This window comes from Kryptolebias marmoratus, linkage group LG20 (genome assembly GCF_001649575.2).
Source record: "Kryptolebias marmoratus isolate JLee-2015 linkage group LG20, ASM164957v2, whole genome shotgun sequence".
Classification (NCBI taxonomy): domain Eukaryota; kingdom Metazoa; phylum Chordata; class Actinopteri; order Cyprinodontiformes; family Rivulidae; genus Kryptolebias; species Kryptolebias marmoratus.
The window spans coordinates 12460887-12475282 of record NC_051449.1 but is presented as its reverse complement, the minus strand read 5'-3'; the positions used below and the strand labels follow the sequence as shown (position 1 = coordinate 12475282).

The following is a 14396-nucleotide window of genomic DNA, read 5'->3' as shown; positions in this document are numbered from 1 at the left end:
AAGACAGGCAGACAAACCCTGCGATGGACTGGCAACCTGTCTGGTGTGTACCATGCCTTTTGGTTGTTGACTGCTGGAGACAAGGGACCAGTCCCCTATGACCCTGAAGAGGATCAAGCAGGTCCAGAAAATACTGCAGATAGGAGAATGGAAAGTGGACCAAGCTGAGCAGATTTTACTCACAAGTGTTTTTTCCCCTGTGAACTGTTATTTGGAATTCAAAAAACATGATGTTTTTGAGGCAGTGGCTTTAAAATGCAGAGAATCAAAGAATGTAACTGAAAACCAAAAGGCTTGAAGTGAGCTGTATCTGTGCAGCAATCTGCACAGAGAATAAGAGAGAATTCAGACCTAATCAATATTGTGAATGTGTCTGCCTATATGTGTGCAGAAAACAGAAGACAACTGCAGTATTTTCAGTGAAATTCCATGCACCACATTCAGTTCAGTCTACTCTGAATGACTTTAAAAACTTAAACATCTTGTGTCAAAATTTCTCATTTTAGTGCCCCAAAAAAAGAAAAGCAAGCAGTTTAAGCATCTTCAGACAATGGAACTCTTAGAACATCTTGCTATAATTTTATCACAATCATCATTTGTCATGAGGTGACTTTTACAGTATTTATAAGACTCACAAGCTTTTCTTGCATGTGAGAAAAAAAAAGGTAGGAAAAGACTTTCAGGTAGTTGTACGCTCAGTGTGTAATTTAAGAAACTGCAGTTTAAAAGTCACAGAAGAAGTCAAGTGGAAATCTTGAAGTTCATTAACACCTTCTCAGAGAAGGCATTCTAAAATTACCATAATATCAAATAAATCAAAGCCATGCTCAAGTGGAAAAACCACCAGGAAACAACACTTGCACAAATGTTATCCTTCTAAATGAGTTATTATAGAAACATTTTTCTAAATCTTCCTTCCAAATTTCACTGGCAGAGGTTTGTAAATGAACATTTAAAGAAAACCTGTTAGATTCTGGAAACAATTCCTCTGACTGAAAGTTAAACTCTAATAATTTTTGGCAGCAATGAGGAAAAGTATGCTTTTGGCATACAAAATGTAGCAAAATTTGATGAAAACAACATCTACGTAGCCGTTTTTGCATGGATCAAAAGTGCTATGAACTTGTGACTTAAAAGGCAAAAATGGTTTTAATTAAATCGAAGCAAAATCAAGTAATAAAAAAAGCACACTGTTGATCAAGAGCGAAGACAAGGAAATGTTCCTGAACATATCTTAAAATGCATGACGAGATATCAGCTGAAAGGTTTGCAATTGGCATCTTATAAACTGAACATTATTGCACGTCTGCACGCAGACATCAAGACAACCTCAATATCTAATGTAATCTGAGAACTTTTGCAAAAAGAAGAACAAATAATCTTGTAAATAAGCAATAATCAATCAGGTTGCTTAAAAATGTCCTTTTTGTCCCTAAACTATGAATAATCAAAAACAATACAGTGAAACTTATAGAAGTATTACCAAAATGTGGAAACTAGGTCAACTTTTACTGAAAAAAACAAACAAACAAAAACAAATTTTCAATTACATAAACTTTACTGTGTTCCCAAATTTTTATCATACAGCTGGTGTATTGCTTTAAGTGTCTGAGAGCCCTTTCATACATATTTGAAGACATTTGACAGCTATGTTGCATTGCTGCAAGTGAGGAGAAGATGTTGACTCTTCTATAGGATCTTTATCGTGTTTACGGAATTTTAAATCCCAGTTGGTGTAATGCTTTTGTTGTCTACACACAGGAACAAGAGAAAGCACTTAGCATGCTTTAAGTGTGTGGTAGTTTTTCCCAGCACGACAACACAGGGCAGCGGCTGTCACGTCTGACATCACCGAACACTTTCTTTTACACAAAAAAGCTTGCATTTATTTATGCATTTGTTTTGACTCATCTCTGCAACGAAATTGTCAGTATTTCTTGAAACTCAAGAAAATAGGGATGTTTTTCTTTTACTTTTATTGTTTCAAAACCATTGATAGAAACACCTTTTTGTAAAAGAAACCGGACACAGGAATGTTGAAAATCTTACAATGTGTATAATTGACACAATATTGCAGGTACAACAGCAAATGAGACATTTCTCAACCTCTTCCTGGCATCTGTCTTTACCATTAAAACAAACTCTTCATAGGTTTCTGATCAGAATACAATCAAAGTAAATCAAAAGAATAAAAATAAAATATTTGTTTTCCTCATAAATCAGTACCATTCAGATATGCCCCTCATTCCGAGCTCAGTGTGAAAGAAATAAGCTGTTTTTAAAATGGATGGATAATAAGCTTTGCATTACAGTAATGAATGAAGGGAGGGTGAAGAAATACACACTGACTTGAGATCAGCATGATCCTATATTCTCTTTCCTGTCACACTCAGGGCCTTCATGTTTACACTCTTCCACCATCCTCAAACAAGAACTGGCTTGCTGGGCCACATCTATCTGCATACGCACATCCCCGATCGATAGTCGTTTCGGGAAGGTGTTGACTCTATTATTGATCGACCGTCTTGTGATGTCTTTGTGCGGACTGTGCCATTTAGTGGCCTCATAAAAGTGCAAGTATGGTAAAAGGAGGAGAGGGATTTCGAAAGCGCAATTTAATAAGTTCAGAGAGTGATGGAGGACGGGGCGAGGAGTGGGCTTGTGCAAATTTCAGCCGATGATATTGTGAGGCAGTCACTGAAACTGAAGCTATTACTCTCAAGTCGCTGGTCGTCTTTCAGCAGGAATGTCACCATCACAGTCTGAGTAATTTCTGATTATTTCAGGGCTGTGCGTTTAATTTCACATATATTTTCTAATGTTTCTAAAGGGTGTCAAAACAACACCTATGTGGCACACTGGCTAATTCATTGAGATTTTTCTTTTGTTTGTTTGTTTGTTTAACCATGTCATTTTTATTCCCATCAAAACAATAAATACTATCAAACCTCTATTTTTTTTTTTTATTGACCCTAAAGTGTCAAAGGCAGTCACAGGCAGATTTCTTAACCAGGGACAAAAACAGAGACTTGACACAAACACAGAGACAAATCATTCATTAATAAAGCATATTAAAAGAGAAAGTACCATTAAAGATGTGTTTTCTAATACACATAGAAACAAAAATAAAATCAAATAAGGAACTAACCAAGTATTTTACAGATGTACTTTTCCAACAGAGCCCAAATGGATTTGCAGTTTTGTCACCTGTCCAGGCAATTTTAGATTAATGCATTTTCGGAACAGTAACTCATGTGGATTGTCCAAGTGCACAACTGAAGCAAGGGCAGACTTGAAAAAGCATGTCTGTTTGACTCCTCTATATTATATCTTTCTGATCCAATTTTGACAACACAGATACCATTAACACAGACTGGGAGTTAGTCCAGTAGTAGTTTGAGAATACTATTTTTGAAAAATGGGCTATATTAATCTCTTTTTCCTGTCAGTTTAATAGCTATCTGTCATACATTGTTAACCCAGCACATCTGAGAAGATTTCATTTTTTGTGCCAACCCAAGATTGTTAAAGGCTCCATTATTTGTCCCTCTTTGCTCTGTAAGTCACAGACAGACGCCCACATTCATGCACAAACTCATACAAACATGTCGGCATCGTCCTTTCATTCTGCACCGAAATTCTTTAAAACAAGTGCCTTGACATTTCTTTGAATTAAAATGTGGCATATGATTTCTCCCTAGCAAGCATCTCATCGGCAAGTGTGTTATTAAACTGCGTACACACACACACACAGACAAAAAAAAAAAAAACATTTCCAAGAAGGTTGACACATAATGAAGCACTGTGTCATTGTCATATTGCCTTGCCATCATGAGGAGCACACTAAAGGTCATTATAACCGGTGAGTGGGGAGAAGGGTGGGAGCTGAGGTGGGAACTGAGAGGCACTCGTATAGAAAAGTTGCTGAGAGAGAAATAGAAACTCTGACAGATGATGAAAGAATTACATACGAGTGTGCAATGATCTGCCGTTTTAAAATGTTGCTGCCTAATTAGCTATTTTCCTTAAAAAAGAAAAGTAAAGAAGCAATCAACAATTAGTACACTGTTTGGTTTGTTATTCACATAGTTCATTTTAAAGATGCACATAATTTGGCTCTTTCTTTTATATTAGATTTTGCTACAATATAACAAGAAAGTCTGTGATACTGCAGTTCAGATAAAATAAAATAAAAAATAGAAAAAGTAGAAAACTTATGCATTCTACGTTTTTGATTTGCATTGAAGGAATAGTGAACAAAGTGCTCCAGGATTTTCCGTTCTGTTACAGGTTTGTCATCTGAGACTTGTTCCGTCAAAGTATGTGCTTTACCTAAACCAGAATCTTGAGATGATTCTGCACTGCCAGGAGGTGAGCAATATGGATGCAGGGTTAGGGTGGGGTGGCGTGGGATTGGATGGGAGCAGATCACGGATAACTGGATGGATGGAACACATTTCGCTGGTTATGAGGGAAAATGTCTGTGTGAACACGAGGACGGCTTTTATTGCAGCTTACAAGATGCAGAAAGTGCCGACAGGCTGTGCTCTCATCCTCATTATACTAACACTGTAAGTCTTGATGCGTCCGATGGGGGATGCTGTCCAGATTATCCTCTTTTAAACAATTTTTACATCTCTTTTTTTTCCCCCAAGTTTGTGTATGTTTTTGTTTAAGGACGTTGTGGTCTGATTAATCCAATTAGTGCTGACAATTGTTAATAAATAAATAAATTCTACAAAATATAAGTGGAATTCAAATATGCATATTTGAGGACAACTGCAGTGCTCCATTCTCCCTCTTTCTGTAGTCTCAACGTCAACATAATGTTAGCAATTTACTTATACATGTCTTAGGTGCACATATAATCTCACAGAACCCAAACACTAGAAACAAAACATTAGAAGATGCAAAAAGACCAGCTCTAACAGTGTCATAGAATAGCAACAAATAAAGGACAAGAGAAGAACAAAAACAATGATGAATACTTGTGAATCCATTTTTGTTCTAATCCAAATCCAGAGGAAGTCCACCTAAGTGATTTGTTGTTCTTATTGTTGTTGTTTCTACACTCACTTACATTTGGCAAAATAACTAACGCTCAACTTCTCCTCTTTCCCCCCTTTTCTAAAACTTTTCATTTCCCCTACATTTCAAACTTAGTCCCAATTACATGATTCCCTCTTCAATTATCGCTGGAGCAGCAAAATGAGCAGTGAAAGCAGGTGGATGATGACACAAGGAAGGTTTTGCTGGGATGACCCTTTGACTTTCTCATTTTCTGGTGGATAGTCATAGAGCGTAGGCCGGTCACTGATGGGGATGACAAGACGTGGTCCTCGGGAGCACATTTCATCCACACACGCACCACTTCCTGATCCGCTGACATCATCACCTGCAAAATAAGAAAATGCAACAGTTGTTTGTGCCTTTTTGCTATATTCAGCTGCCTGAAATTACAAAGAAGAAGAAGCAATGTCATGTTGTTTCCTTTGCACTGATTTGTCTGATTAATGTTATGCTGTTCATGTCTTTTACAACATTGCCATTTTTTTTATGAAAACCTCTTGGGTTTCTAACTGACCAAAAAATGAAGTACTTTTTTGTAAACTTTTGAAGTGATTTTCATTAATAGTTTTCCAGGCTTTCTCACGGTATTTCAAAGTTTTTGTTTGGGCTTTGGCTACTTTGTTCACCCATTTAGTATTCAGTCCCGGTACATGACAATCACAGCATATCGTGCAGTGTGTGCTTAAAAACGAGAAAAGAAGAGGTGTGGAGGATGAAAGAAGAAGTGGAGGACCTAAAAAAAAAACAAAAAAAAAAAACTATCTATAGCAGATGAACTGTTTCTAAAACCCATCCAGAATCTGAGAAATGAGTCCTCCTTCAGCTAAGCATCTTATGTTTGTCAAGCTGTTGGTTAATAGCACTTTGCAAATTATTAATATAACAGTAATTAATAATAGGAAAAAAAAGAATGATTCATATGTCAGACCTAAGCACGTCAGAAAAATAATGATCAGGTAATGAAATAAAAATGAATGAAAAACTTCCAATGACCAAACAACTTTAACAGACCTTCATAAAGTTTACAAAAGGTTTGTTGAAGACCACTTTAAAATATTACAAGACAGTCTGGTTCCTTAGAACAAAGTATTTTTTAAAGTGGATGATTTAGGATTTTTTCACGTTTATAGGGGAGCTGTTATATACACAACATTACATGCAAAATATATTTACAACTAATTCCAACAGTGTACCCATTTAATATCTGCTTTACTAAGATTTCTGTACAATTGTAAGCAACAACAAGTATCACCATTTGTTCTAAAAGGCACTCCCTTATTCTAATTCAGTTCAATTCAATTTTGAAATATCTTTTGTTTTTGCAATTTTTCAACATTTCAGAGGTTAGGTAAGCTGCCTCCTTAGATCAACAGAAATAAACCTGGTTTTGAAAAAGTCTTTGGAACTTGGAGATCATTTGTTTTGTTTTTTTGTTTGTTTTTTTTCAAACTACTCACTGGTGTCCTGAAAGTCCACATCAAAGCCATTGAGAGCATTTTTCAGATGGTGGGTCATGATCTTCAGCTGCATGATTTGTCGTCGTATTAACATGTCTGGTTTTGTGATGTCGATGTCCACTTCTGGGTTGTTGATCTGACTGGCTAGACCATCGCCTATCACCTCAGGAAGATACCTGGCTCACATAAAAACACTTGATTAGTCAACAGAATACTATTTTTTTTTTCAGAATTGCATTTCAAGGAGTCAATCACTCTTATTATTTAGCAAAGTTAGCTGCATAAAATTTATTCTGTATTAATGTTTTTGTGAAAAAATACAAAAAACAAAACAAAACTATGCATGGCAGAGTAACATGTTGCATGTATGAACTAAGAGTAGCTGTATGAGTGTGTGTGTGATTTGGTGAATGTGAGCTTACTTTAAAGCTGTTTCAGTGCTCAGCAATGATGGAAAAAGTGGTAATTAAATGCCACTTACCAAGGAATTCTGTGACTATGTGATTTATTATAATCTTTTAAACTTACGATTTAAACTTTTGATATCCATATCTATAACATACTCTCATCACAATGAATGTCTTGGATGCTTAAAAACACTTATTTTGTAACTCCTACCTGGCACGGCTTATGCCGTTCCAACACTTATCCTCGGCCCCGGCACCCTGTGCCTCTCTGTCACTGCAGAAAATCCTTGGTAGAGAAATCCAGTGTGATCGCATGTCTTTGAGTCTTGTGGTAACATTAGACAGCTATCAGACAGAATTGATAAGAGTTTAATTGTAATGACATCAAAATGCTAAACGTCAACAGGAGTAAAAAAACCCAAAACATCTATGGCTCTTGTACTCACTCATCAGACTCATTCATCCATCCAAACATTTATTCCCCTCTAATCACCCTTAGTCGTCTGTGCAAAGATGGTATTAACAGCTCAAGCATTCTAACTGCCCATGATATGTAATGGCCTCCCTCATTAAAACTACTTCTACAAATGGGTCAAGTAGGTCATCAAAGAGAAACAAAAAGAATGGCATGTAAATACTAACCAACTTTGTCATTTTGTTTGGGCTGTCTCCCAACCTGTCCTCCACTGTGACCCTTCCATTTTTCAAGATTTCAACAACTCCTGACCTGCTTGCTCCTTCTTTCTTCAGGTTGCCACATGCCAGAAATACCTACGAAAGGGTGAGTTGAAGCCAATGCAAAGAAGAGGCATGACAAGAGTGACAAATTAGTAAAAAGAACAATACAAGTGTGACATTTTTGTGCATACTCAGCTACAGATTGCACAACTAGTTAAGTTTACAGCTATCTACGTGAACAAGGATTTTCTGAGCATAAAGAAACATGATTTTTATCTTGAGGAAATAAAAAGGACACATGGTATTGGCTATTTGTATGACCCAAAAAGATCACAGTATCATCACATTAGTAGATTGACTTACCACTCAGTGAGTATTAATAGTCTGTATGAGTTTTACAGTATATAAATGTTGTACAGGGAATACTGTGAACGGTACAGTCTGTCATCTAATCTGCCCTACTTAGAGAATCATAAACTCTTTGAATCCTCACACGCGAGTAAAAAATAATCCTGTGTTCAGTTTCCACTTATGTCTTTTAGTATACCTGAAATCCATTGGTGTCAGGCTTTATAAGAAATTGAGTGATGGTGAATTTTTGAATAAACATACAGTGGTTTCTATTTCGGAAATAAGCAAAACATATGCAAGCACAGTTTGTTTTTTATTGCCATCAGAATAAATAAAAATAGTAAATAGGCTTTGAACACTAAGAAAGCCAGTTGACATCTATGTGATCATCACAGCACTCTTCTTAAGAAATGAGTGAGGTTGAAGTTGTGTGTGACAACCATATTGAACCAGGTGTGAAGCCGCCCACCAGGATCACCTCAAACCAGCCAGGCTCTTTGAGAAACCCGCACAGATCAAGCTTTGTCTTTCTTCTTCATTGACTAAACAGCTCAGTCACTTTTTACCACTGCCATGTGCTATTAAGAATCATAAAACTGTTACCCAAACACCATTAAACAGTAAAGTAAAAGCTTGGCCTGGAGACACTGTGATGACTCACTTCCTTTCATTTAAAACTAAATATGTGGAGCCTTAGAAAAGCCTTAATGCACTGGAAGGTTTGATGGTAATCCTATAAACAAGAAAGGACGAAAAAAGAAATGAGAGACAGCACTTGAAACCATGAGAGTGTGGGCTTTCTATCTCTATTCCATTAGTTTTACTGTCTTAGAAAAGTAAATTAACATTTTTAAGCCCTTGGAAATTAGGTTCAGTCACTTTTCCTCTATGTTAAATATTTAGAACTAAATATCTAACAATCAGATCATATGCTCAATAGGATCTGAGTCACCCACGTAGACAACAAGTGCAGCACTTTTTGTTTGTAATAAACATCACCCAATACAAATTGAGAAGAGCTCAGTCAAAAGCAAAAATGCAAATATTTATTGTAAAAACAGGTTTTTGAGACTTTTAAAAAATACATTGCAAATAGTTTTAAGGAAGAAAATGAGCTAATGTCAGTTTCAAGAAAAACACATTTGAGTCACACTTAAAGCTGGAGCCTGTCCATATGTGCAGAAAAGCAGACAAAGACACGTTTGATCACTTTTATCCTTCATTTTACATTCGTTTACATTTTGTTTTCACATTGTGAAACTGCTACAAATTTACTAGAAAAATATATACATTTTGATGTGTGACAAGAACCTTTTTAAAATATGACATTTGTTTAGCAATACAGACAACACTTTCTTTTCAAAGGAAGGCTAGGAGGATCCACAGTGTTTAAATTATGTACTGCTTGCTATGAGTACTGTACAAAGAGAATTGTCTTAAGGAAGACATATTATGCTTTCAGACTTTTTTAATGGGTTCTTTCTTTACTTTTACTGTATAAATTTTGTGTTTGGGAAAAATCTGCTGATGTACAAGCCCGACTGGAATTATTTTCTCCAGTAGTAGTCATTCAAATGACCCATTTGTAGCCTATGATTTTGTTATGTTAGGCATTTGCATATTGCATGCCTAGTGGCTAGTACAGCACCCTGAAAACCACAAATAAGCAGCTGTTTTGGTGGACGTATGAAGGTGTAGGTATTACTAGAGATAAACATGATAATTTATAAGTACTACTAAAAAACTGTTATTACAAATACTGGCTTTGGGGATTTTGAGATTTGTGTGCAACATTATGATTTAGCTAACGTTTGCAATTCATATATATTTTCTATGCTTTATAAATGAGTTTTTGTTGTGTCTTAGCAGTTTACACCTATAAACTGCTGACTGGGGGTGGGGGGTTTGGTAGTGTGAAGTCTGACCTTATTGTTGATGCTGCCAATGTTCTCCATCATGGTAAACATTGCTTCTGATATGCGATTCGGAAGGGAAAGGATCACACTATCCATGTCTTCCAAGCAACTCTTTGCCAACTCTATCATTGAATCTACAAAAGCACAACACAGTGAGGGTGAAGCAGGCATGGAATATTTCATACGAAGCACACTTACATATGCATCTATAAAGTGATGCAGGGTCTTTTTAACATTGCATGTTGGGTTGAAAGCTTTGAGCAAACATGATGACCCATTAACAACAGCTGATCAGTATGTTAGCAGGACTGTAATGAACCGGGGTTGTATGGAGTACATCAGAGCATTCCTTATCTTAACTGCAATAGACAGTGCTCAGAGCAATCTCAGTTTGAAGTGTCAGGGAAGAGCTCTGATGAGGCAGTTAAGCTAAGTCTGATAAAATGAGCAGGACTCAGTCAAGAACAACTCAAACTCCAAACCTTTCTAGTAGTTCCAGTAGATTTACAATCATAAAAGGTAACATCAATGTGCCATTTTCTGTGGAGATAAGCTATGTATGAGCCAGATTATACAGAGAAGGAACTGTTGATTAGGGACAGCCACCACAGTTTGGATAGCAAAACAAAGATTGTTTGAGAGCAAAAATTCAAACATTTTTATATATACAAAAGCATTTGTGTGTAAAATATTTAATAAAGTATACACTCAAACAGCATAGGAAGTTCTGAATTTGAGCTATTCACCCACTTTAAGCAGCAGTTAGTTTGACTCCCTCATGAGAACTTCTCCTGGATTCTCCAAGATAAGTTTGCTCTGACGATATTTACTGCACGTAAATAAAAACCTGAGTGCTCATAAGTACAAACTGCACTTAAACAAACAAACAATTAAATAAAACAATCACTTTGATCCATGTGTGAATATGTGTGTGCCTCGACCTGCTAGACGTGTCCACTCAGGGTTGAGGTCAGCTTGGTTGGCTAGACAGCCCTTAATGACGTTGCTGCAGTAGTTAGCACAAGGCTGAGCAAAGACCATGCCATGGCAATGGGGACAGTAGGTCATCTTCATGATAGATCTCATGCAGTCCTTGCTCAGATGCACCTGGGGTAAGGCACAGGCAAAAGTTAACCTACTGTATGCTACATGGAAGGAGAACAACCAAAAATAACTGTTCTGTCAAGCAGCTTTCAAACAAATCTCAAAGCACAAAGTTGTTAAAACTGTACATTTGATCACTTCGTTTGTTTCAAGTCATATTGTATGAGAGACATTTTACGAAAGTCTTCAGTTTGAAAAGCTATATTTCTCAGCTGAAGTGATAACACCCACAAAACAGTGGGAGGTCACCTCCCATGCTGACCTTTTGGTTTTCACCATACTTTCTTATAGCACAGTTTCCTTGGAAACCACTAAGGGAAAATTTACTTTTTATTTCACATGTGATGAAAAGATTCAGACATTGATATGAATATTCTAAGTCACCTCGGTTCTTCTCATTTCTTCCATTTCTCTCCCTATTCCAAGCTGTTCCCAAAGGGAAAAAAAGGCCTTCGTGCGTGAAAAGTGAAACTGGGTTAATACCAGTAAGCTGTGTTCACAAGAGAGTACAGCTATGCATACAAAACCTCAAGAAGTATGGGGTGTGTGTCTGTAGAAAGAGGGAGAGAGATGGAACAAGCCCAGCTACGCATACAAAGCTCTTCTAAGCTGACATCTGGGCCAGCTTGATGCTTTTCCTGAAAACTCCTCCTCAAACAACAAAGTTGCAGTTAAAACAATATACAGTGAAAAAGGGCAACAATAGTGATATAATAGGAAAACAAGCCAGAGATACTTTGAACACTGTGCAAGCCTGTCAGTGACTGACAGAAGTCTGAAGTCAACTTGTGAAAAATCGATTTGTATGCTAAATAGTGTGCCATTTTAGTGTACGTCTCTAAAAATACAGTGTTAAGTCAAATTAGTAAATTCCTTCATCCAAAAAAATAATAATATGTTTGGTCAGTTTTGAAAGAAAAGGGCAGAATGAAGTGAGGCAAACGACAAAGAAAATAAATGATCACATTCGCAAGTTTCATCTCAAGTCACGACACAAGAGTCAGATGCTCATGCCTTCACTTCCTTTCTCTACTCCCTCAGTCCGTGCAGTAACACTCATTAGGTAGGGATGAGTCAGATGATTGCTTTTTTGTTGAGGAAAAGAGTGGAAAAAAAGGAGTGTACAGTTGGGAGATAGGCTGAGACTGAGAGAGACGATGGTGCGATAAAGCCTTGAAAAACCCTAGGTAACATTAATGAAATTCTTTTTTAAGAACATACAACCAGCAATCAGTTTCTTGTTACATGATCTGAATGGGAAAAGGAAACACCAATTAAAGTTTGTTGTGGATTGGGATCACCCTCAATGAAATGAACTGGTGCCTTTAAATCTATCTGTTGAAAATCTTTTTAATATAACCAAAGGAACACATTAAGATGAGAGAAAAACACTAGCGACACCCATGTACCATCGACTGGGCACACTTGACTTGAACTGAATAAAGTTGTGTGTTTAGTGTTGTCACATGGTGGTGATATAGTCTACATTGCTTGTGCTGTCTTAAGTAGAAAAAAAAGTTGTCCTAAATAGAAACAAACTTTAAGGAGAGCTTTGATAGACCTTCAGAAGAGAAACAAACAAAGAAAGATTTTCAGAATAACTTTTGTTCCTGGTGTTATTTGTGATATTAGAACAAATCTGGAAAGGTGCCACTCAATCACATAAATTTACTCTTTTTTTTTTTAGCTTAGCTGGTGACAAGTCTTTTTTTTTCCACAACTTTCATTCACGTTTTCATATTCACCCTTACTAAATGTAAACTAAAACTTGAAATAAAATTCAGTTACTCACATTAAGATTATGATATCTATTTTGTAAAGTACTCATTTATTTGAGTTGGTAGGAAAAACAGGTGTTTTATGTTGTTGCAGTTCTTTAAATCTCACTTCAGCCTAAAGGAAAAGTTAAAGCAATTTTTTAGGCATCTCTTTCTCATAGACCCAAAGATTTAACTTTTTAGTCTCAGTTTTTGAGCTCTCACAGGCTACATTTATATTAAAAGTGTCATTAAATAGCCAAAGGCATAGGGAGTTTCAGATATTTACTATAGCAAATTCCTTTATATGTGTCGTATACATACACACAAATACATACACAAACGGACCTTATTTGAATTATCCTAATATGAGTTTTCAGCAGATACTAACCGAAATTATCCTGTGATTTGTTTGAGTATAATTCTTCAATGTTTTTTTTTCAGACCTATGCTTCTTACATGTTCTTTTTTCACCTTTACACCATTCTCTCCGCACCTGTCTGTACCTTCTGAAGAAATCATAGCTCTATCTATCTCTCTCTCTCAGACTTTCTGCTTGTCTTCCTTCTGTAATTAGTAAGAATGAATAAGCTTCCTCTTCCTGTTGAGTTACAGGGCGAGACGATCTAGGCTTCTTGCCTTTAGAATGAGCTATGCGGCTCGTGGCCTACTTCCTCTATTTCCTTTCCTGAGGGAATAAAGCAGTCCAGAAACAGTTCAGGACATACTGACTGGCAAAGCCTTGAGCAAAACAAGGAAGAAATGAATGCTGCATTGGAAAGAGAGACTGCAAGTTCTGGCTCAGATCTACTTTTCTGTCTCACTTTTGGCATGAACCACTCAATCGTTGGCTTTATTTTTCCAATAAATCCTCACAAGAAACCACGTCCTCAACTTTAACAACATGCTCTTATTTTAACATGTGTAATAAAAAAAATACCATTAGCATTTTGGTCATCTTTGCTTAAAACATTTGGAGCACACACAACTCTGACTATTCTTTAAATGCTGTTTTTGTTTTTACCTTCAAAATATCTAAGTCTCATTTGTCAAAAAAAAAAGGCATTCCACCTATTTGTATGTTATCATCTACAGAAGGACCTGGTTGGCCCTGGCAGACTGGAACAGATGACAAAATATCCATCATACAGACCTTGCAGTCGATCAGATGGTTGAATGGCTACATATATTGATGCATAAGGAAGAAAATTATGCAAATGCTTTTTTTTTTACATAATTTTAAATAAAAGTTTGAATATTTCTGTCCAGTATTTGTCATACAACTACATACATCAAAACCATGTGATATTTAACTATTTTGAGGCAACATAGCTGTACTAAATATGTATATATTTCTCATGGAGTTTGTGTTTTCACTGCTCTCTTGGCACAGTGTCAGACAAGTGATAATTTTATGGGGCATCAAAGTCGGACCCCTCCCCGAAACAATTTCTCAGTCTTGCAACGAATCTTAACCTCATTCTTGTCTTATGTACAGAAGGAACCATTTCTCTTGGGACATAATAACTTTCCTGCAGCCTGAGGAGGCATTTTTCAGCTGGGAGTTGACATTAACTGTTGTTGCAGGGGCTGATTGTTCACACCACAGGCCATGCTTTATAGAGCTTCTCACTTCTACCAGCATTAATCTGCCAC

At 36.6% G+C, this 14396-nt stretch overlaps 1 protein-coding gene across 1 annotated transcript in view; it reads right to left on the bottom strand.

The window, feature by feature from the left end:
• Nucleotides 1–1957: 1957 nt before the first annotated feature.
• Nucleotides 1958–14396, bottom strand: part of gpc1b (glypican 1b) — a 55414-nt gene continuing 42975 nt past the window's right edge. The window contains exons 6-11 of the mRNA XM_017432544.3: nt 10821–10986; nt 9889–10013; nt 7577–7705; nt 7146–7279; nt 6528–6703; nt 1958–5395 (exon numbers count right to left, since the gene is read on the bottom strand). Of these exons, the coding sequence (XP_017288033.1) occupies nt 5190–5395; nt 6528–6703; nt 7146–7279; nt 7577–7705; nt 9889–10013; nt 10821–10986 (936 nt within the window). The 3' untranslated portion in view covers nt 1958–5189. The remainder of the gene's footprint in view (nt 5396–6527; nt 6704–7145; nt 7280–7576; nt 7706–9888; nt 10014–10820; nt 10987–14396) is intronic.